At 36.8% G+C, this 22,841-nt stretch overlaps 2 protein-coding genes across 4 annotated transcripts in view; one reads left to right on the top strand and one right to left on the bottom strand.

Moving 5' to 3' along the window:
* Positions 1 to 22,841, bottom strand: part of LOC109037942 (RCC1 domain-containing protein 1) — a 77,940-nt gene that overhangs the window by 47,527 nt on the left and 7,572 nt on the right. For all 3 annotated transcript variants that reach the window (XM_072299920.1, XM_072299922.1, XM_072299921.1), the window contains exons 3-9: positions 21,995 to 22,092; positions 21,157 to 21,355; positions 19,814 to 19,946; positions 19,134 to 19,330; positions 18,491 to 18,604; positions 17,570 to 17,766; positions 16,366 to 16,559 (exon numbers count right to left, since the gene is read on the bottom strand). In XM_072299920.1, the coding sequence (XP_072156021.1) occupies positions 17,597 to 17,766; positions 18,491 to 18,604; positions 19,134 to 19,330; positions 19,814 to 19,946; positions 21,157 to 21,355; positions 21,995 to 22,092 (911 nt within the window). In that variant the 3' untranslated portion in view covers positions 16,366 to 16,559; positions 17,570 to 17,596. The remainder of the gene's footprint in view (positions 1 to 16,365; positions 16,560 to 17,569; positions 17,767 to 18,490; positions 18,605 to 19,133; positions 19,331 to 19,813; positions 19,947 to 21,156; positions 21,356 to 21,994; positions 22,093 to 22,841) is intronic.
* Positions 1,878 to 17,251, top strand: LOC109037940 (angiotensin-converting enzyme). Its single transcript, XM_072299919.1, is given in 14 exon segments — positions 1,878 to 2,267; positions 3,345 to 3,639; positions 4,962 to 5,120; positions 7,361 to 7,457; positions 7,990 to 8,133; positions 8,874 to 9,065; positions 9,873 to 9,967; positions 10,487 to 10,656; positions 11,136 to 11,260; positions 13,572 to 13,818; positions 14,770 to 14,868; positions 15,548 to 15,606; positions 15,609 to 15,690; positions 16,442 to 17,251. Coding segments are annotated over 13 exon segments (1,926 nt in total). The 5' UTR covers positions 1,878 to 2,267; position 3,345; the 3' UTR covers positions 16,605 to 17,251.

Below are 22,841 nucleotides of genomic sequence, written 5' to 3'. Positions count from 1 at the left end.
CACGCACACTGAGGAATAGTAACGATGGGTAACCAAGAAAACACATGCGTCGTGGCCGTCTACGGAGCAGTTTACTCGAACCGAGCAACTTAGCCGGGTACTCAATGTCGCGATAAAAATAATTTAGTTTATCGGCACAACCCAAGTAGCATTTTCAACGGAAAAATCGCGATTTGTTGCGATTTTGTCGGCGATAAAATCGCTAGGATCATCAACATCTGAGCGATTATCCTCTATCTTGTTGCAATGAAATCGCGATTTTATCGCCCGGCAATTTATCGCAATCAACAAAAATCGCGATATATGGCGATTTAATCTCGATTTTATCGACGAAAATTGATCGCGATTTCACTGAACAAAAAATTGCGATGCATAGCGATTTAATCGCCATAAATCGCAATTTTTCATTCGATAATATTGCGATAAATTGCCACCGATATAATCGCGATAATCAACCGATAAAATCGATATATATCGCGATCACTGCTATTTGGGAATAGGCAACGCTAGAATTAAGTCAAGGTGCAAAAGAAACAAGCAAAGCGCTCTCATTTGTCTCGCACGTGACGAAGACTTGACGACTCTCGGTACCTACTCAGTACAAACGCCTGGATACAACTATTCGGGCTCCACGGATGTCCGTAATGCATACGCACGATATTGAAGGCGTTTTGACTCTCCAGGAATGCACGCGCGGCGGGGCAAGCGGCAACACATCGGGCAGTGCTGCGAAGATCCAAAAGAAAAGAGCGCCTTCAATCCTTTAGGTATGCTACAAAGAAATATCTTAGGCAGATATGGTTGCTCTGAAAATCAAACTCTGCACATCGCGACATGAAACTTCTAAGGTACTCACTTCCAATGGCGAAGAGTAGTAATCGACAATCGATATTTTCTCATTAGAAGCAATGGTAAAGAATCGATTGTTAGGGTGTTCGTTGCGAACGCCCTGATAATCGATCATTTTCCATAGGTTTCAATGGCAGTTTAATCGATTCATCGCAAAGCACGCCTAGCCACTACTCACTTGCTACGCTTGTGTGTAACTATTCGTGCCGCTCTGTCTCTTTGAATCCTCGCAGTACTGCCCGGCGCCGGGGGTGAAACGGGGAGTGCCTGAAGAATAAAAACGCCTTCAATTCAAGGCGTATGCAACACGGACATCCGTGGAGCCCGAATAGTTGCATCCAGGCGTTATACGTACTGAAATTCGTCAAGTGTTCATCTCACATGCGATACTAACTGAGGGTGCTTTCTTTTCCTCTTTTACTCGATTACAGCATTGTACCAATGAAGTAAACTATTACTGGATTTTATCATAGCGACATTTTCGATTTTCCGAAAAATGCATAGATCGTTTAAATGTATTACAATGTAACCTGTCCTCGAAGAACATTAAGTATCTGGGAATGATTTTTAGGGTTCCCTTTGACCTAATTAAACGAGTCGTTCTTTCTTGGAATAAATTGTTTATATTTTTATGTTGTATATAAATAAATTTGACGTTTAAGTGAAAAATTTTCGCAGAGAAATTCAGAAAAAAGGCACACAATTTTGAACAAAACAATGGCTTTATTCAAGTACTTGCGCTTCTGGAGTGAGTCTCAGCACTCTTTCTTTACGCTTTTGGGCTATGCATTTCTCAATTAACGGATTTGCGGTTTTGGATATTTGCGTTTTTGGATACCGTCCGACAAAAAATATGCAATCAACAAGTCAATATCACACAAAAATAGAATTGAACAATTCTTATGAGTCTTTGAGAGGTCTCTGCTTAGAAAAATAATAAAACACGAAGGAACGCAATTAATAATAGAACACGTTTAAATTAATCATAGCATCAGCCGGATGAAAATTAGAAGTACACGAAAAAAAGTAGGTATTATTACATTATTTACGACATACGCATGAACCAATGAAAGAACGATTTGCAGTTCAAGTAAGTGTGGATAAATCTGTGAGCTGTACTTCTGGGCACGAGCAAGGCATCAGTGATCCATGCTTAGACGTAAGAACCATTATTTTAAACTTGAACTAGCGAGTTGCGAGGTTATTTGTTGCGTTACTTCGCAGCTGTTTAAACCCTCGAGATTTGTCATCACTTACGCGACATGCCTGTGCATGAAGCAAAACAACATAAAATTCATTCTACCGACGAATAGCAGTTGACATAGATTATAATATTTTCTTTTATCAGTTAATGCAATAGGTTTCGGCTAGCAACAAATATTTTCCACAGAAAAAACAAAAAATCTTCTCCACGGCAGGTAAGAATAATATGTGTCATTACTTTAACAAAATTATGTGGGAATTGTATGGGAAACTTCTTAAAAGACGTAAGTCACAGAGTCAAAATGCTGATTCTTATGTCATTCTATGGTACCTGTCTGGCAAAAATTTCCATTTTTTTTTTAAAGCTTCCTTCACTGCTTAGGGCTAGGGCCACTTGATTGTCTGCACTTCTGACAGAAATCGTATATTGTAGGTAATTATGAAACTTAAGAAAAAATAAAGGATAAAGAAACCGACTTTTAAGAAAACATGTCCAATACAACGCTATGGATTTGAAAATGAAAATTCCTAAACTCTAGGAATGAGAGCCACTTGAAGTGAAAAGCTTAAAATGTCTATTTCTAAGTCATGGCAGTTGACTTTCCTGATCCCGATTTTCCCCTGATAGCTTATGGCTCGAGTACAAAAGGAAGTTGTGACGTGGCAAATAATGAATCTACGCAGTTTTTTTTTTCTTTTATCCTTCTTCAATTTTTTCCTCCGAGGAAAAGTGGTGCTCCCGATCTCTAAACCTGTGACCTCAAAAATGGCATCCAAAAAGTTTCAGGTCGAAATTAAATTTAACCTGTGCCCCCCCCCCCTTCCGATCCTGGCTACTAATCCTTTTTCAGCAGAACGACGAAGCTGAACCCACGCGCGTTCCGAGCTTCACTCAGTGACATGGCTTACTTTGCGATACATCGATCGATCTGCCATTTAAACCTCCATTAAAGCCATTTAAACCATAAGGATCGATATACAGGGTGTTCACTGGAAAAAAAAAACACATTGGATCTAGATTCCAGACTCTTGAAAACATTGACAAGAAAAAGGACTCTTGATTCAATCAGATTTAAGCTTAAATCAAAAGGAAATCCGCTCAAATGAAGAGTCTTGGTTCTTGATTTAAGCTTAAATCTGTTTTTAAGAGTCTGGACTCTAGATCCAATGTGTTTTTTTTTCCAGTGTTCGCAAAGAAGACCTCAATAATCGATTCTTTATCATAGCTTCGAATGGGGAAAAATAGATACTCGATTATTCACGCTTCGACCTTAGCTTCACTCCGTTTTCAGTATGAAGGTGCTGACGACATGCATCGGCCTCTTGCTGGTTGTGACCAGTTTTACTCGAGTCCGATCCCAAGATCCCAGCGATTGGTTCTCAGATGACGATTCCGATGATTCCGACGATTCTGAGGATTCTAGCGACTACGATGATTCTGATGAGACAATCGATGGACGGGGCGAAGAAGATGCGAGGCGATTCATGGCTCGTCTTAGTAAAGAGATGGACAAACGAATGAATAAAAATATGCTCGCTTCGTGGGCCTACGAAACAAACGTGGGCAACGAAACGCTCAATAACCAGGTAGGTCCCACACCGAACCTTTTCTACCGTGTTAAAAGGAAGAACGCCGTATGAGTCTTCAGATGTTGCCAAAAATTTTGAGAATTCGTAAATGGGAAAATTCGTGAATAATTGTCTTCCAATTTTTCAGAGAATTGTGCTCTTCATTCGATCTAAAAATTCTGGAAATTTCAAGGAATATAATATTCACAACTTCCTTCAAAAATTAATATTTTCTGAGAAGAAACTTGGCAACATTCGAATTCTTATGCGGCGTTTTTCTTTGGCACGGCAGTAAGTGATAAACCGAGCTTTTCTATGCGCAAAGTATATCCGACGCGAATTTCCGCGAAGCGGATTATATCGCGGATATTCGCTTACCTACCGACTTTTTCAGATTTCTCAGGACCAAAATGCCAAAACTGTCTAGCTAGTATGAATAACTTGGCAACATTCGGATTCTTATACGGCGTTTTTCCTTAGCACGGCAGTAAGTGATAAACCGAGCTTTTCTATGCGCAAAGTATTTCCGACGCGAATTTCCGCGAAGCGGATTATATCGCGGATATTCGCTTACCGACTTTTTCAGGTTTCTAGGGACCAAAATGCCAAAACTGCCTAGCTTGTATGAATAGATGTCGCTCTACCATTATATGGCAAAAAGAAAACGATTGTTTTTTCTTTTCTCTTTTTTAAATCTGTAAGGTTGATTAAAAGGGTGCTTCATCTCATAAACAGGTAAATGATGGTGTTTTGCCAATTTTTGACAAAAATTCCCTGAATTTTCCAGTTTTCTCTGACCTATAAGAATTTAAATTTTTCCCTGACTTTTTCGAAGGAAAAATCTCATATCCTTCAACCTGAATTAGGTACAGTAAGTACTTATTAAAATTTTGACCCAAACGGTATTGAGTGGTTCTGACTCCTTCCGAGTTCTGAACTTCACATTCAGCGACAGGAAACGTAAACACATACAAATTGAAAGATCTCGTCTTTTTTCCGATTCTAAGTCCGTGTGGAAATTCTCTGACTCTTTGCATTTTTTAAGAAAATTCCCTAACTTTTCGCACTTTTCAAGAAAATTACCCAACTGATTTTTCCAGATTTTCATGTAGGTAGCTATATTTTCCATTATATCCGGTTTTTCAAACCGCTGGGAACCCTGAACAATCGACCTGAAAGATCTCAGTTTTCCGATTTCGAGGGGTTGATACAAATTCTTCGGAAATCCTGCCAGAAAAAAGTTATATCCATAGTGAACTTCAATTTCCAATAATACAGAAGGAAATAATGACGTTATGTTCAAATGATTACCTCACGTTTCTCATTGCTTTCGTTCGTAGATTGCAGTGGAAGCAGAGAGTGCAAGATTTATACGGAAGAGATGGTTAGAGGCAAAGCAGTTTCGCTGGCGAACCTTTACGGATGCGAGGCTCAAAAGACAATTCTTCATGTTCTCCATCATAGGAGAGGAGGCTCTTACGGAGAAAAAATACAAAGAGGTAATTTGCTGTGCCGCCTGAACAGCGTTTGGAGAGAAAGGTCTCTTTTACTTTTTATACTTATGCACCCACACTCAAGCCGCTGCACACGTTGCAAATAAAACTAAAAATTAGGAGATCCATAATCAGAGGCGCGTCCTCCAAGCCCCTTAATTCTGGAAATTATGTACTTACGCAGGGCCGGATTTACGTACTTGCCGCCCGGTGCTCAGTGGAAATGTCCAACGGAAAATGTCCAAGAGACAAAATGTCCTGGTTAAAATGTCCAATTGTCATAATGTCCACGACAAAATGTCCAGACTGAATGGCCAAAATTTAAAACGTCCCCAAAACCCAAAATTCCAAAAACCTAAAATGTCCGAAACCTAAACGGTGGCGTAAAACACGTTTTTTTAGCCTCGCCTCTTATATTGGCAACAGGTCAGAGAGACAGCTGAAGTTAATTTCATATTATGAATGAGTGTAGTTTTTCATATATGAGATTACCATGACGAGCCTGCATGGAAACAGAATTGTCAATCGTACTTATCAAATTTTGGATCAAAACTTCTTTACGCATATTCGAGGTGGTCACAAACTCAAATAAAACACCCGATTTAGTCGCCGGTTATACACTAAACAAGCCAGAGTTGAAAGTATCGTGGCTAGCTATGGCAATACAAGAAGATGAAGCGGTTTGATGTTTATCTGAGAGAGCCATTTCCTAAAGATTGAACGAAACCCAAAAGAATTTAAGAGGAAAACGAAGAAGGAGAGGCTTGAGGCATTACTTAAGCTGATGTTAAGCCATTTTGATTTTGCATATATGAAGGACCCTATGGGACATAAGACAGTTAGCATCTAGGACATTTTGAAATTCTGGAAATTTTTAGCTTTTGGACATTATGTCGAGGACAATATGACAATTGGACATTTTAAATAGGACATTTTGTTTATTGGACATTTTTTATTGGACATTTCCACCTGTCACCTGCCGCCCATGGGCCGCCTATATTTTTCCGCCCCCTTCTCATTCGTTTTGAAACATTAATAAAAACCATCAAGTGAACGTGTCGGAGGGGGAGGGGTGCATAAGATACGTCCGCTCGTGTTAGACACATTTTTGGCGAAAGCCCTGTCAACGCTACGAGCGAAAGTTCACGGAACTTTGCGAGAAAGTTAAGTTTCGTAAACCTATCTCTGTGTGGACAAGGCCTTCTATTTATAAGACATGAACGAAAAAATTATGAAAGAACAAACATGAATTTGGTTTAATAATTTTAACTTCCGCCGCCGCGTCGTGCTGCCGCACTTTTGCGCAATGCTGAGTATCTGCGTCTTGAGGCGCTGTGTTTCACCGACCGCTGCCGACCTCACTGTGTTTGACGCAATGCGTGAAGTATTCATGCAGTCTTGTAGGCGCTTACATACCGACCGCCGCGCCGAGGACTTCTCCTTTTCATCTCAAGTCCTCGTCATCATTGCTTGTCCCGCGCTGCTACAGGCCAAATTGGGAGTTTGGTTTCTCTCTTAACTCGACTAATTAAAGGTGCTGTCTCTTGTATCACCGATAGACGACAAAATTAGAAATTACTATACTCTCAGGAAATGAGAGATTTTGTCACCTTTTCTCGTATCTAATTTTTTTTCTGAATCCGATTTTTTTATACCTACATTTAAAATAATTGAAAAATTTGCCGCCCTCTAAATTTGCTGCCATAGGCCGCGGCCCATGTGGCCACCCCCTAAAGCCAGCCATGAGTAGCATCATCGTTCTCATACATCATTTCCCAGATGAAAACACGTAACTAAAGTAGTGTTCAACATTGTAAAATTTTCACTACTAAATTGTATTTTTACCTGGAAACTGATGACAGTTTCTCACTGCAGTAAAACAAAAAACGCGCCTTAGCTTGAACGATTAGGCAACAACAGATCCAAACCGGTAATTCAGCTGCATCTCAGCTTAGTATTTCCGGGACAATCACTCAAGTAAAAACGTAAAAACACCCATTTCATGAGTTCAGCAGACCTCAAACGCAATTTTCTAAAATTGTCATTCCTTTCAGTGCACTCTAGCTGCTTAAACTACACATTGCTTAGCTGAACGCCAGCCTAGATATACACGGAAGAAATTCTTCAAACGATTTTTCATTAATTTTCTTCTCATATAGTGAGTGCATTGGGATGGCCACCTCATGCATAATTGTGTCATGTCATTAAAAGTTTTTAACTTTTAATCTATTGGATTTTGTTCCCAGTATAAACAAATCATAGGTGAGATGACCGATCTCTACAGTCAAGCAAAGGTCTGCAGTTACCAGAACAGGACTAACTGTGATGTTAAACTTGACCCAGGTTTTTATTCACTTTTTCACACTAAAGCAGTCTTTTATCCTTGAAAGAAAATTGCTGAAAAATTTGGGCCTCCTTGGTATATTTAGAGCTGAAGATAGTTTAACAATAAGTCAAAACCTACGGATTATAAAACTAAAATTCATTGATGAAGACCAGTTTTTTACCATTTTTGATGAGTAAGGGTTGGAAGAGCAAAAACCAAAACCTAGTTTAAACCTAGTTTATCTCAATTTTTAAAGGGATTTTGTAAAAAAGATTTTCTTGATTCTTACTTACTGAATTGAGTAAAGGCAAAGAACAGACTATTGAACTCTGATTTTAAAAAGTAAGAGTAAATAATAAAGTAAAGCTCAAAAGTGGAGAGTGCATTGGTAATGTAATATTACTCGAGGACTTGGGTACTTTCCATAAGATAAAGCAAAAAGATATCGGTAAATGAATAAAATATGATCCTTTGCATCAGAGTAACATTACTGAGAGTGTCCGAATTTATAAAAGGCTGGTGAATAAATGAGTTTTAATGGAATTACAGATATTATGAAAATAATGGCTGCAAGCAGAGATCCAGATGAACTGAAATATTACTGGATTGAATGGCACAATGCCATTGGCAAGGGTATCAGACCGTTATTTCCCCGATATGTTCGGTTATTCAGAGAAGCAGCAGCTTTAAACAGTAAGTACACAGTAACAGTAAATGCGTTTTCATCTTTTCATGAAACATCAATTATCAAGGTCTTGGGGGAGTGACATCGTTTAAAATTTTGGTTAAGCTGACAAAAATATATGCATCAAAGAACTCACTGGCCAATACAAATTTTAATTTGTCACAATCAATAACGCCTCAGAAGTGACACCAATGAGTTTCTTTTAAAAATTACATGCCACTGAAAGACAAAATTCTCTGAGTTAGTCAAAACTAACCAAGTTTTTTCCGGCCACACGACGGTTTCACTTTGATATTTAGAGTCAAATAGATGTACCTATACTGGTTTGTAAAATATTAGAAAATTATTAAATTATTCATTCTCAGTTTGTGCAGTAATTTTAAAAAGAGCAATTAGGCCAACAGGCGTTACATTATGAGGTGCAAAGCTCGTAAGATTCAGTGCTACAAATGACGATTTGGTAGATTAGTTGAGAAGTTGATATTGATTATGATTATACCTGATTTATTATTTGTACCTTTTTCAAAAAAATTGATATGCAGAGAATGATCAAGCCGAAAAAACTCTTAAAGATGAAAAAAAAAAAAATAAAAAAATCAGGCCATACTTTAGCGAGTGAAATGAATTTAAAATGTGAGAAAAAATAACATCAAAGGCCTTGCAGTTGCATTCGCACTCAGATTTTTTTGACGGTGATACAAAAAATTCAAGACTTGTAAAGAATAAAAATGTTTTGATTTGATTTCAGACTTGAAAGACCCAGCAAAATTGTGGTTGTGGGAATATGAAGATGAATATTTTACAACATATGTCGCTAAACTTTGGGAGCAAATGAAGCCATTATACTTGCAGGTTCATGCTTTCGTACGTAGAAAATTGAGAGAAAAATATGGCGAAAAAGTTGTACCAAGAGGCAAACCGATTCCTTCCCATTTACTGGGTATTTACTTATAAACATTTTAAGAACAAAACCACAACATTTTACAAACGATTTATTTATACCTGCACAAATGCTAAAAGAGGTGAGCGAGCTTGTGCTCAATTCTTGCCAGAATCTCAAAAAAATATATGAACCAGAAGAAGTAAGAAAACATTCTATTCTCGCGGAGAAAATGTACAGCCTCTGATAATAACAGAACCTTGATATCTATCGATATGAGAGGATACTTAGATGAATGGAAAGTTTAAAACCTGACTTAAAAAAAGAGAAAAATTAGGAAGAAAAATGAATTAGTTGTTCTGGAAACAGAACAGTAAGAAAATAAGAGTAAAAAGAAAAGTTAAATAATAATTGAAAAATGAAAGAAAATTAAGAGTAATCAAGAAATTCAGATAATTTGTTCATAATTTCTCAGTTTCATCTCTCAGATAATATCAGCTCCACATTTATTTCCCTTTCCAAGGAAGATAAAATGAAAAAGTCCAAACCTCCTACATAAGCTTTTGAAAGTATACAAATTTCAAGGAATTTTCTTTGTTTCAACAAAAAATAGAGGAACCATTATTTAAAAAGAAATCTAGAGAAGAAAAAAAAATTATTTAAAAAGAAATCTAGAGAATAAAAAAAAATTAAACAGGATTCATTACGGAACTATCAAAATTCCATCGTGTTCTAACGAATTTTTTTGTTTTTTTATAGAATGACACTGCCATAGAATGAAATTACTCTTGGCTTGTTAATTTAAAGAACCACCAGAAGTTCTTTACAGACATAAATACCTGATGTTTTGTACTTTTTTTTTACCAGGAAATGTATGGGCACATCAATGGTTCAGCATTGCAGACTTGACATACCCATTCAATATGAAAGCAATTGATATTACTCCAGAAATGGTCAAAAAGGTAACAGCAGCAACACTAAATCTCTATAGTACCTGAGTTGTAGGGAGCTTGTATACAAATACTACAAGGTGCTCTGATCGATTCTTATAGAAAAATTTTAAATGTTATTTCTGATAAATTTTGCAACAAGGTTTCAGAGCATTTGGATTTTCAGTCCCCTTTAGAAATGTTAAAATGATAGTTTACATTACTTTAAACCCTGAAAATGTTTCCTGGCAACTTCCCAAGGTGCAATTCATAAATTTAAAACTTCTGCAAAATTGCGCCCAGTTATAAAATACTCCCACACCACTAGGTTTTCTGACTGAGACTGAATGTAATTTCCTTTCTTCTCTTTCACTTGCTCATCTATTACCATTATAAAATGGTAAATGAAATGATATGCTAGCATCGACAAACAATACGACAATCGGACGGACAATTGGACAATAGCTGATAATGATGTCACACTTAGTGTTTTTTTTCCTAAAAGTTGACTTTTAGTGGTAATCATTGTAATATTTACTATTTTGTTAAAAGGGATACACTGTAGAAAAAATATTTAAAGTTGCTGAAGATTTTTACACATCCATAGATCTGAGCCCGATGCCTGATTCATTTTGGAAACTTTCGATGTTAGAAAAACCAAAGGACAGAAAAGTCATATGCGAGGCAGCAGCAAAGGACTTTTATGATGGTAAAGATTACAGGTGAGGTTTTTTGAAAATGAAAATTATTAGAATTGAAGGAATTGTATGCTAGGCATGTTTAACTGTAAGAGATTTTGCTAGAAAATTTTTGAACAAAGTAGTATGATATGTAAAATGCTTACATCTCATACAACTAACTTGCAAAATAGAGCTAAAGAATTTTTAGTTCCAAAAATATTGCCTTCATTAAATCACAATTTTTCTGAAAAGGAAAAAAAAAACAATGCTTACTAACTTTTTACAGTTAATTATTATTGCTCATTTGTTTGTTTATGCTGCTTGCAGCTTCAAAGTCATTTTTCATACAGTCTGTAATTACTCAATTGTGACAGAAACTTCCCAAATTGTCCTTCATCTTTTCTCTCTACAGGCAAAATATTAAAAACTCTAGCCTGAGAATAGTCATCTGTCCAGTAAAGATACACGTTGACCCTTTTTCATGTGGACATGTAATTTAAGTATGACTCTTGTGCTGCTAGAATGAGACAATGCACGACCGTCACTTATGAGAATCTGAGGATGGCTCATCGCGAAATGGGACTTCTTGAGTATTTCCTGCAGTACAAACATCAGCCCTACTTTTTCAAGAAAGGTGCTAATCCAGGTACGACCAAAATTAAAGAATACGTTCAAAATAGTAAAGGAGTTGTAATACTTTTTCCGCTGATAATCCTCCCTTGCCGCGTTTATGAATGAGTAACAGATCGATTGAAAGATATTGAAGGTGAACCATTTGAAACTGCTGCAATATAGAGAAAAGTACTACGCCATCATCAATTATGCAATTTTAGTAAGATCCCTGCTCTTTCTTGATACAAAAAAAGCCTAAATGAGAAGCAGTTTTAGCGCTGTTAGAAAAATGGAGGAAATACTTTATAATTGTGAGTTTCATGCTTTGAGTTGCTCATTTTGGACTCTTCAGCACCTCCAAAGAATTCTTCATACGACTCTCAGACCAGCACCTTCTTCGTTAATAGGAGAGGGAGATTCGGCCCAAAAGACAAAAAAATGTTTTGTTATTCTAATGCAATTTATCAATTCTATCATTTCTTTGCACATTTCATCCGTCATCCATTCATCGTTCAGGTTGAGTCAGAAACTGCCAACATACAGGGTGTTTCAGACCACCCGTACCAGGCCTTTTTCTCTGTTGGTATAGGTCGTACGAAGTCGGAGACCGCAGGGTTGAATAGGAAATTGACCCCAAGGAATCCGAATTTCGTGGTCCCGAAACCCCCCCACCCCCCTTGGGGGGTAAAGAGGGGGGTCACGATGCTAAAAGTCACGGTTCCCGACCGAATTGCGGATAGATCGCATCAGAATTGAAAAGCACGGAAAATTTCACGTGGAATTGACTCCTTAAAATCCAAAATCGGACCATCCAAGGCCCAAATTTGATCCCCTAAAGAGGGGGACAGTACCCCCTCCATAATTTCTCTTTGGTCTCAAAATTGACGTAAATTCTCCAGAAAAAGACGGTTTCCCAGGTAATCGACCTCGAGAAATCCAAATTTCATGATCCCGAAGCTCCTCTAGCTCCCCTTGAGGGTTAAACGGGGGGGCCCAATTTTAAAAATCGGGGCTCCTTTCCGAATCGCAAATTGATTGCATCCAAATTGAGGAGCAGAACACATTTACATCTTAAGTGACTCCTAAGAGTTCTAATTGACCCCCCTGAACGGCAGTAAGTAACCCCCTGAAGAAGGGGGCCTCGCCCCCGCCAAAAATTTCTCAGGATTCCTCTTTGGTCGCAAAAATTGACGTCGATTCTCCAGAAAAAGATGGTTTCTCGTGTAATCGACCCCGAGGACTCTAAATTTCATGTTCCCTGAGCTCCTCGGGGTCGATTACATGGGGAACGGTCTTTTTCTGGAGAATCGAAGTCAATTTTGCGACCAAAGAGGAATCCTGAGAAATTTTTGGCGGGGGCGAGGCCCCCTTCCTCAGGGGGTTACTTTCTGCCGTTCAGGGGGGTCAATTAGAACTCTGAGGAGTCACTTAAGATGTAAATGTGTTCTGCTCCTCAATTTGGATGCAATCAATTTGCGATTCGGAAAGGAGCCCCGATTTTTAAAATTGGGCCCCCCCGTTTAACCCTCAAGGGGAGCTAGAGGAGCTTCGGGATCATGAAATTTGGATTTCTCGAGGTCGATTACCTGGGAAACCGTCTTTTTCTGGAGAATTTACGTCAATTTTGAGACCAAAGAGAAATTATGGAGGGGGGTACTGTCCCCCTCTTTAGGGGATCAAATTTGGGCCTTGGATGGTCCGATTTTGGATTTTAAGGAGTCAATTCCACGTGAAATTTTCCGTGCTTTTCAATTCTGATGCGATCTATCCGCAATTCGGTCGGGAACCGTGACTTTTAGCATCGTGACCCCCTCTTTACCCCCAAGGGGGGTGGGGGGGTTTCGGGACCACGAAATTCGGATTCCTTGGGGTCAATTCCCTATTCAACCCCGCGGTCTCCGACTTCGTACGACCTATACCAATCGAGAAAAAGGCCTGGTACGGGTGGTCTGAAACACCCTGTATGTTGCACAGCTTACATCCACGGCAAAAGCTACGCATACTACATGATGCAGCAGGTTTTACCTGTCATAGGTTTTAAGGCCGTACTGGGGTCGCTACTTCTATCTATTTTTATGTCTGATGAATTTGCTATTTATTTGAACATTACAATTTTTTTTTTTTTTTGGGGGGGGGGGGAGGAGGATAGGAGATAATTCTTTCAGTTTCTTAGAACCCTCTATATTTTTTGATAATTCAGGAAGAGAGACAAAATAGCACCGAGCTTAAGATAAATATTGACTCACTTCGGATTCAAACTTCCTCAAATTTACCTTCTTCAAACTACTGAAAATCAGTTGATTTTATTTGACCTTCGCTTTTTCACCCGCTAAATGATTCTACAGGTTTCCGTGAAGCAATTGGCGATACAATTGTTTTTTCCGTACAAACGGCAAATCATTTGCAAGGACTAGGACTAATCAATGGTACCACCGTTCCGGATGCTGACACGGAACTGCTTAGTTTGCTTGTGACTGGACTGAGGAAAATAATTCTAATACCGTATGCATATATGATGGATATGTGGCGATGGGGTGTTTTTAGGGGTGAAATCACGGAGGACCAGTACAACCATGCCTGGTGGAAGCTGAGGTAGGTAATCAAGAGGAGTTGGAACATAAAGTATGTTTACATGGGTCAGTGGAACCCATTTCCTTTTATTCATCTTCTAAAAGTATGGAGTGAAATGAGCAGCGAGGAATTTTTTCAATTTTCTTTTAATTCTAAGTAAATGGCAGAGAAACCTCACTTGAAATATGGCTGTAATGGGATTAAAAAGGATAAAAATATATTTTGTGCAGGTGTTGATGACGTAGCCAAATAGGAGAAACGCTGTTTGCTCACCTTCGGGCATCGCCTTGCTACGTCAACCCAATTGATCGGATTTAGAGTGGCTTTTTCTCCCCTTAGAAATGATTTGCTGAACTTTTTAATGAAATTTTTGGTTTTTTCACTTTACGTACGATAACACATATTACAGCACTGCAAAAATGTCTCAACACTGACCCATTCAATTTCATATGACGAAGAAACTCCCATGGAATTCAACTAACAATGATGTAGAAGCAAAAAGTAGAGTAACCTTAACAGAAAAAATCAAGTGGGACACAAGAAAAACACTGAATGCGACATATATAAATCATCAAACTGACAAAGTGAGTGTGGCCATTAAAAATAGCTGAATCTCCAAAAATTATTTCTAAATCACTGATTTTACCGTATATGAGATTTCCTTTCTTCATATTGTTGCACCTGTTTGTTTTGATATTAAATACTTAGTCATAAGTTTTTTTCTTAGTTTTATCACTATTTTTGTACATTTTTACCTTTGAAAAAACTCATTAAGTTCAATTTCCACTCATGAGATGCACGCTTTAGTTATTATCAGTGTTACATCTCTTAAGAAATAGCGCTGTGAAATTTTCAAAATTTGGAAATATTCAACAACGTTCAATTACATCGATTGTCTTGGACAAAAAACTACGCGGGTATGGATACTGTTTATCTTAGACTTGGGAAATTAAAACTTTTTCTTTCCTCCAGAACTGAACTCCAAGGGCTTGAGCCTCCTGAGTTCCGCTCCGAAGAATTTTTCGACCCTGGAGTCAAGTACCAGATAGCTGCTGGGAAAGAATACTTGAGGTGAGAAAACATTTTTGGCTTTGAAAATATGTATAAAAAGTTTTTTTGTCGGTCTACCGCTGGTATTTTTATAGTCAACTACATTTTTCCTGAGATCAATTTTGTTGAATAAGGTGATCAACTAAGAAGGGTTTTTTTGGTGCCTAGTGGTTTTTTGGAAGCCTTTAAGTGATGGTACTAGATTGAAGAAATGAGAAGCCTTGTATTAATGAGCCTTTGGTTGCATGACCTGCGCAACCAATAAGAACAACCTTCATGCAATTTCTTCGCCTCCTCAGAGAATAAAAACAATATCATAAAAATATTGTAGTAAATTCAATTTTGACTTCGGTCAGGACGCAATATCCAGATACATGTAATAAATCAGAATCAAGTTCTTACGGACTTGCATAGAACTGACTCCGTTCAACCAGAAAGCCGTTGTTATAATCAATGTTACACATATTTTTTTTAAACGAAATCAAAGTTCCCAACCATTGTCAGAAAACAAAAAACAGGTACGAAAAAACGCAATTCATTTGAGGTAGTATTTACTTTCATAGACTGACAAAATTTTGATCGTCTTCATTCAACTGGGAAATCCATTCGATTAAATGTCTTTAAAATGAGCCATGCTATTTTCTATTCTGCTTTGAAAAGCTGATTCCTCTTTTCCTTTTTGTTATTATTCCTACCGCAGATATTTTGTGAGCTTTGTGATCCAATTTCAATTTCATCGATCCTTGTGTGAAGCTGCGGGCAATATAATCCAAACAATCCGGATGAAAAGCCTTTACATCGGTGTGATATTTGTAAAAACAAAGATGCAGGCAACTTGTTAAAGTAAGTATCAAGGATAAATTGCGGACCCGAATACAATTTAACTACTACACCAAACGATACGGAAACAGATGGGAAAGGTGGATACTCAAAAATGCACTGGGGTCCAATTGTAGCGGCACTTTCACAGGGAAATGTAACATCCACCGATGAGCCCAAACAGCACCATTGGTTCAGTATTTCTGTGAGTGGGAAGTGTGAATTAACAAGGACAAAAACCATAATGCTCAAAATTACGAGTTGAATTTGCAAAGTCTCAATGTGTCCATCTTATTCTAGGTGCTTAAAATTTAGATAAAAATACATGTATCGTGGTCCCTAATTTTAAACTGTGTTCTTTGAGATCATGTCTCATACAATTAGAACCGCGATTCAATACTGCAGAGCCTGTTTGATTCTGCCTTGAAAACCTTCGACCAAATCAAATTTTGAACCAGATAAAGTCAAAACTGAAGAGTGGACATACATCATCATTTAAATGCGTCAATAAGCTGTCAATTTTCTAATATTGTCTTCTTCTGCAGAATCAACACTGGTTATATTTTGATGTTTTTGCACAGCAAAAGTAGCTGTCTTCATAGTGAAAATAAAAGAAAAAAACAGCTTTCTGAAGAAACTTAAAAGAAATGAGCACTTTTGCTAGTCATGCCATCAAACAAAAATGAAACAAAAGATTACCTGATATAGTCTCATGTTGTCCACACCAAAACATATTCAACTAGGATACATTGAGAGTGTATTGATAATTTCTCAGGCGGCTATTGACGTTGGGAGCATCAGTTCCATGGCGAGAAGCAATGAAAGTAATAACCGGACAAAGTGAAATGGACACCTCAGCAATACTCCAGTACTTCAAGCCACTTCAAACATACCTAGAAGCAGAAAACAAACGAACTGGAGAAATTATTGGATGGTGATCTTCTGACTGCAGTACGTATAATTCTTAATAGTTTAAATGTCATTAGATTTATGACCATGTTAAAACCCAAATGAGATGGTTCTTGAGCAGTATCAAGAAAATTTTGTTCCAATAAACCAAATCAACCACTTCACTAAATAATTTGATTACATACTGTATATATTTTTATGACACTGAAATAATGACTTTAATTATAGATAGCAACGGTAAAATCAATAAAACTTTCTGATTCAAAGCAGAAATTACTCAAAGCATAATAGGTATAAAAAAAGACTGTCTAAGGTGTCAACACAAATCAGTTTAAACTTTTTTCACAGACTTAATGCATTACTTCATTAGATAAATGTTTTAGTTCATTGCAGGAGAATTTCAGAACAGCAAAAAAATTCCAAAAATTTGAGCTTCGAACAGTCAGCCTACACTCATTAACGTTAAAGCACTAGAACGAAATAGAATAAGAATGTGATTTCAAGTGTGCAGATCCTGCCTCGGCCAACTCCTTAGTACAACAATTAAGTATTTTTAAACACATCATAAGGCTGCATTTTCGATCTTGCCTGAATTTCCTTCCTATCTCATGCTTTGATACGATTTTTCAATGTACCTATTGTATTTTTCAATCAATACATGTATTCAATTCCACTGCTTTTGAATGAATTATGGATTTATTAATAACTCAATCCTGTTATAAAATAAGTAATAGGCTCAAGACTGATGTGTACTAGACATTTGATTGAATTTTGTAAAAGCCTCTATTGCCCACTTTTCTCTGTTTTTGAATGAAATAAACTTTAGGATGAGACTTATCAGGCCCTACAGATTTGTTTTTTAACTGATATACGAACAAATACAGATAATACCATGAAAGAAAACTGAAAATACTTTCGAGAGGACTCAAAATTCTAAAATTTGCAGAAATATTTAGCAAGTACAAATGAAAATTATGACAGTTTAATAACTAACCATGACAGGATTTCTCTTTCAACTCTACTAGGAAAACCAAAATGCTGAATTCCAACTTCCACAGGCTATTCGACTGACTTTCTTTTCGCTTGACACCTTCAACTGGGACATAACAGGGTAAACAGCACTTTCATTGGAATCTAGTCCAGGCAACTGATTGTGCCCATTCCATCCGCAACCCCAAACTGATCCATCATCTGTAAAAACCAGCCATAGCTTATAAATAAAAAATAATATACTGCAGAGTGTATATGCAACTTGAAAAAATAAAAATAATAACAATTACTGGAACCATAAAACGTATTTTCGGGCAAAAAACTTCCTGAGATGATCAAGAATAGATAGTTTCTACTGCTTCCTTGGATTTTAATCCAGCTAATAATAAAAGAGCCATTTAAACGTTGTTTTTCTTGTACTTTTTGTTGTATTTCTAAAAATAAAGATCACTTGGTCACAGCTCATTTTGAATTCTTTGAATCAAATTGATATTCCTCCAAACCATCAATTCTAGAAGCAGTTTGTTTTTTTGAAAAAAATTTCAATTCAAACGGCACTTGAATTCAAAACACATTTTTGCAGTCAGAAAGACAACAACCCTACATTTCTCCTTTGCCGATAATTTTTTGGGGATTTTAACAAGCTCTCTGTCTCCCTGAGCCCAAAAACTCCAGAAAAAAAAAAGAAACAACGAAAAACTTCCCCAAGCTTGACAGCTTCACTACATAATACTTTCTGCATCATTTTCCATCTTCATAAAATTCCAACTGAGATTTGGATGCAAGCTTCACAATGTCTGATTGAGATTGATCCATCATATGGTGGGGTAATTGATAAATGAAACGATTTTGAGGTTTTCAAAGGACAAACTGGAGATACAAAGAAAATCTTTCTTCAGAAATAATAGAGATAATTTTCTCTTACCTAATAATGCAATCGTATGCCTGGTTCCACATGCAACTTGTGTCACGTTGACATCATCTGTTGGCCAATTCATGAGAGTTGGCTCGGGCACAACAATGCCTTTAAAATCAACAACTAAAAATGTAAAGAAAAAAAGAGAGTCATTATTCATAGCAATTAAAATCAATCTACACCATCCTGAAATGAAAAATTTCAAAATTGCTACACCCACTGTTCATAAAATCAACAGAAGATTTCGCGATTTCTTTGTCGGTGAAAGGAAATACTAATTTGTAAAAAAGACAAGACACACTATTTGTTGACACTGGCTTAAGAGAAATCACTCAAGGAAAACCAGCCATAGGTAAGTTTCAATGGATCACTGTTCACATCAAATCATTTGACAGCCTTAAATGGCGGTGCTTGATAAACATTTATCAAGTGAACATCACCAATTCGCACAAAAAAAAATCAGTTAAGAAACACGGTCAAATTGGTACAAAACCAAATAAGCGAAGATTTTGAGTCCTTTTTGCGACTGTTTTAAACTTCCGACTTGGTGTTGAATAGGATTTTAAAAGAACATACACATTGAAGAATGTCCAGTTGGAATTCTACGGGAAAAGTAAGGAATATTACTTGGAATGTAAGGAATAAAGCATACCAGAATCTTCCTCTTCTGAGAATATGCTCAGCTGACCCCAATTGTTCCATCCCCAACCATATAAGTCTCCACAGTAACTTCTAGCGATACAATGCCAGCCTCCAGCTGCAATTTCAACTATTTTAATTCCTGAGAGTGCTCGAACTTCACGGAGATTTTCTTCATTTTCAAGTTCTCCATGCCCCAACTGCCCTCTCCTGAAATTTATCCAAAAATAGCACAAATAGTAACGTTAAAATCTAACTAGCTCTTCACAACAGTTCAATCAACAACAAAAATTTTATCAATGAAGCTAACTATAAATTGAATTAATTTAATCGTTGATTTTGGCTCATAAAATATATTTGTTTTTAAAACCTACTGGATACAAAGCAAGATACAAATAATTTTAGCAAGAAGGAACCAAGTCACATTTTAAAGGAAAAAAAGTTGAGGTCGAAAGCACGGTCGAATCTTATTTCTTCCTTTCAAAAACCAAATATTAGCAATGTGTGATAGAGATGCGCCAATGGGTTTTGTATCTCTTTTTGTTTGAGGGGATCAAGTTGATATTTTACGGTCAACAAAGGGGTTTAGGAACGGTTTTTAAATGAGTAAATGTACTCCGGTATCATCACAGAATATTCACAATACTTCAGTTCAGAGTGGTTAATCAGTGGTCACTTGCAGAATTTACTCACCCTCCTGAGCCATATGTGAAAACAATCCCTCCACTAGATAAGAAGATAGCATGATCAATTCCAACGGCAATATCAGCTATTTCAAATTTTAGAGGATCTTGGTTGATTACGTTGGGAATATTCATCAAAATCCCTGAAACATAAATGATTGCAAAAGTCATCATCACCTTGAGTTACACATCATGCCCACAAATTTTAAAATTAATAAAGTTCAAGAAATCGTGTGGCAGACACTAACTAGATCAAAACAATGGGGCAATAGCGAGGAGTTTTTGAAGGATTGTTGTTCAGTTTTTCATGTGTAAAATTTTGTGAAGAAATTAAAGAGTTCATTAAAAAGTGTGAACAATCATTTCAAAGGAGGCGCTAATGAATAATCAAAAGTTTAGTTAACATAGCAAGGCAATACTTGAGGATAAGTTCAGCCCATCAGCAAACACCGTTTCCTACACCTGGCTATGTCTGCCGAAAATCTCTTTTCAAATGGATCCTATTTTCAGAATTTACCGAACGAGGTTTCTCGGCAATTAAGAGTTTAAAAGAAAAACTGAAAAATTATCCACCAATAATCGTTACTATCCACTGAAGGCGTTGATTTTTTACTAGTTGCAAACTGAAGACTCTTTTATACAGTGGTAATTGTATTGGTGTATCTATGAAGAAGTTTAAAATCTATAAGTACTAAAAGCCTTATATATAAACATATCGTCGCTCCTCTGACATAAGGGCGCATCTCGATTTTGACATGAGCTCTAGAAAGCATATTGAGTAACATGGACAACAGGTTCAAGTGGAAATTGAGATACGCCCTCACGCCAGAGGGGCGACGATATGTAAGGTTTCAAACTTAAGGGAAAAGTACCTGACAAAAAAGGAAAATTGCTGCGCCTTTACTTAAAAATATTCATTACGCATTCCCCTCGGTTTTAAACAGTAGTTGCTAAAAAAGCATACATTTTCTGGGTTTTAAATGCACAAAAAATATTTAATTTTTGATGAGGAGCTAGGGAGTGCAGAAAAAGCCTTACCTTGTAATGCAAGAATTGTGACAAACTTAAGGCACAGTTAGCGGTTTTGGGAAATATTGACCGAAAGTAGTGGGAAAACAGGAATTATAGAAAAAATTTAGAAATTTAGTTGTAAGAAAAAAGAGCAATGGCAGGAAACAGCCAATATCTTGGAACTTTCTGCACTTTTTAAAACATACAACTGCATTTTTCGTTGAAGATACATAAGCCAATCATTCCATGTGCTCGAATTATTACCATAACACTCTGGTTTGCCGAAGAGCATAGGTTTGATTTGGTACCAAAAAGAAAGTAAAAAGACTAGGATGTAGGTACCATTTGATAGAAGAGCTACATTTAATCCTTCTCCACCAACAATTCTACGAACGTGAGGTTTAGCAACTTCAGTGAGAGATCCTTCTTGCTGAGCAAAAAAAATGGATGTAATGTTATCCCATTTCTTAGTGGATAGAGTGAGTCTCCAGATTTCATTATTTCCAGTCAATATTAGAACACTTTTAGAATTTATGATAACCTGAAAAACAAAACAACAAGTTTAACGATAAAAGTAAATTTTTGGAGGATAACCATCTTCAGCATCAATTGTGTGACTTTTGTCATGATAAATCAGAAAAACACCAAAACTTCTGAAGCTCCTTTAATGGTTGCTTTACATACAATTTATAAGGAAAATTCAAAATTTTAAAAATTATCATTTATTAACGCGTATGTAAAGAGAATGTAAAAGTTATGCAAATATTGCATATCTATGATCTACTTCTTACTTGAAAATGATAAAAATTGTAAAAGTATATTATCATAAATAAAGAAATGAATTGCTTCGATGCTTTAATAAAACATGCGTGATCGCAAATAGATGCTCTTACTTTAAGTGATACAGTACTACAGTAAATTAATGCCATCAATCATTACAAATCCTTTAAGGAACCAACTTATACACGAGCCATCTCTATAGTGCAAGACACGGAAGTTTCAAAGTTACACCATGGTCAGTTCAACCAAAAAATCATCACATCATTGCGATGCAAATTGGATATACCTAATTACCTAATTTCTTGTTTCCTAATTTCTTACCTAATATACCTAATTTCTTATTTCATAAGAATTAAAAAGAAATATTAAGAATACTTAATCGTGGGTAAGAGTAACTTACATCAATAATGTCATGTTCTTCAACTGGCAGTTCCAATTTATCTAATTGCTGTTTTTTCTGACAAATTAATCCTGCTAAATACATGTCTGGGTGCTCACCTGAAAAATATGATTACACAAGTAGGTAAAAAAGACACAAAATGTGAGATAGAAGAAAGAATTAAAACCCCTCTCATTCTTTAAATTATGCTGGAGTAAGTCTTTTGGCATATTTTTCTTGAAAAATTAAAAACAGTACTTAGATCAAGAAATTATTTAAGAAAAACTACTACTAAAGATATTATTCGTTCAAAACTTGTCATACAGCATGTTTAGGCATCTCATTCCTGCTGAAGGCTGTGAGAAGCCATGCTGCTGGCTACGATCAACGCTAACTATGAGAAAAATGCTACAATAGTACCCATAATTCATGGACGGTAATTGCAATAATGCATTCACCTGAGACCATACTTCACATGAGTCGATGGTCCTACATCTAGCTGCAAGACAATCCTGTGTAGTTGAACGACTGACCTACGCACAGTTACAGTTACACCCCTAGGTAATTCATGGGTAGTGGGTGTTCCAAATCTGTGCACACAAAGGCTTGAGACTCAGATAAGATCATTCTTTTTACCAGTCTGAAAAATTTGTCACATCATCTAGTCAATTTATTGTCCTCATTATGAGCGCTGATTTTGAAAATAGCAGGATAAAACTCCAAGTTGCTCCCTTGAAAAATTTCCATTACAAGGAAACAAAAAAAATACCATCTTCTTTCTCTGGTGGACTTGTATGCCTTATTACCTAAATTACAAGTCGATGGTGAAACTGCAAAAATGCGTATCCCAGTTGCGGTGTTTGAAAAT

Source organism: Bemisia tabaci, chromosome 4, assembly GCF_918797505.1.
Source record: "Bemisia tabaci chromosome 4, PGI_BMITA_v3".
In the NCBI taxonomy this organism is placed as follows: domain Eukaryota; kingdom Metazoa; phylum Arthropoda; class Insecta; order Hemiptera; family Aleyrodidae; genus Bemisia; species Bemisia tabaci.
This window is presented reverse-complemented; position numbering and strand designations above follow the sequence as displayed.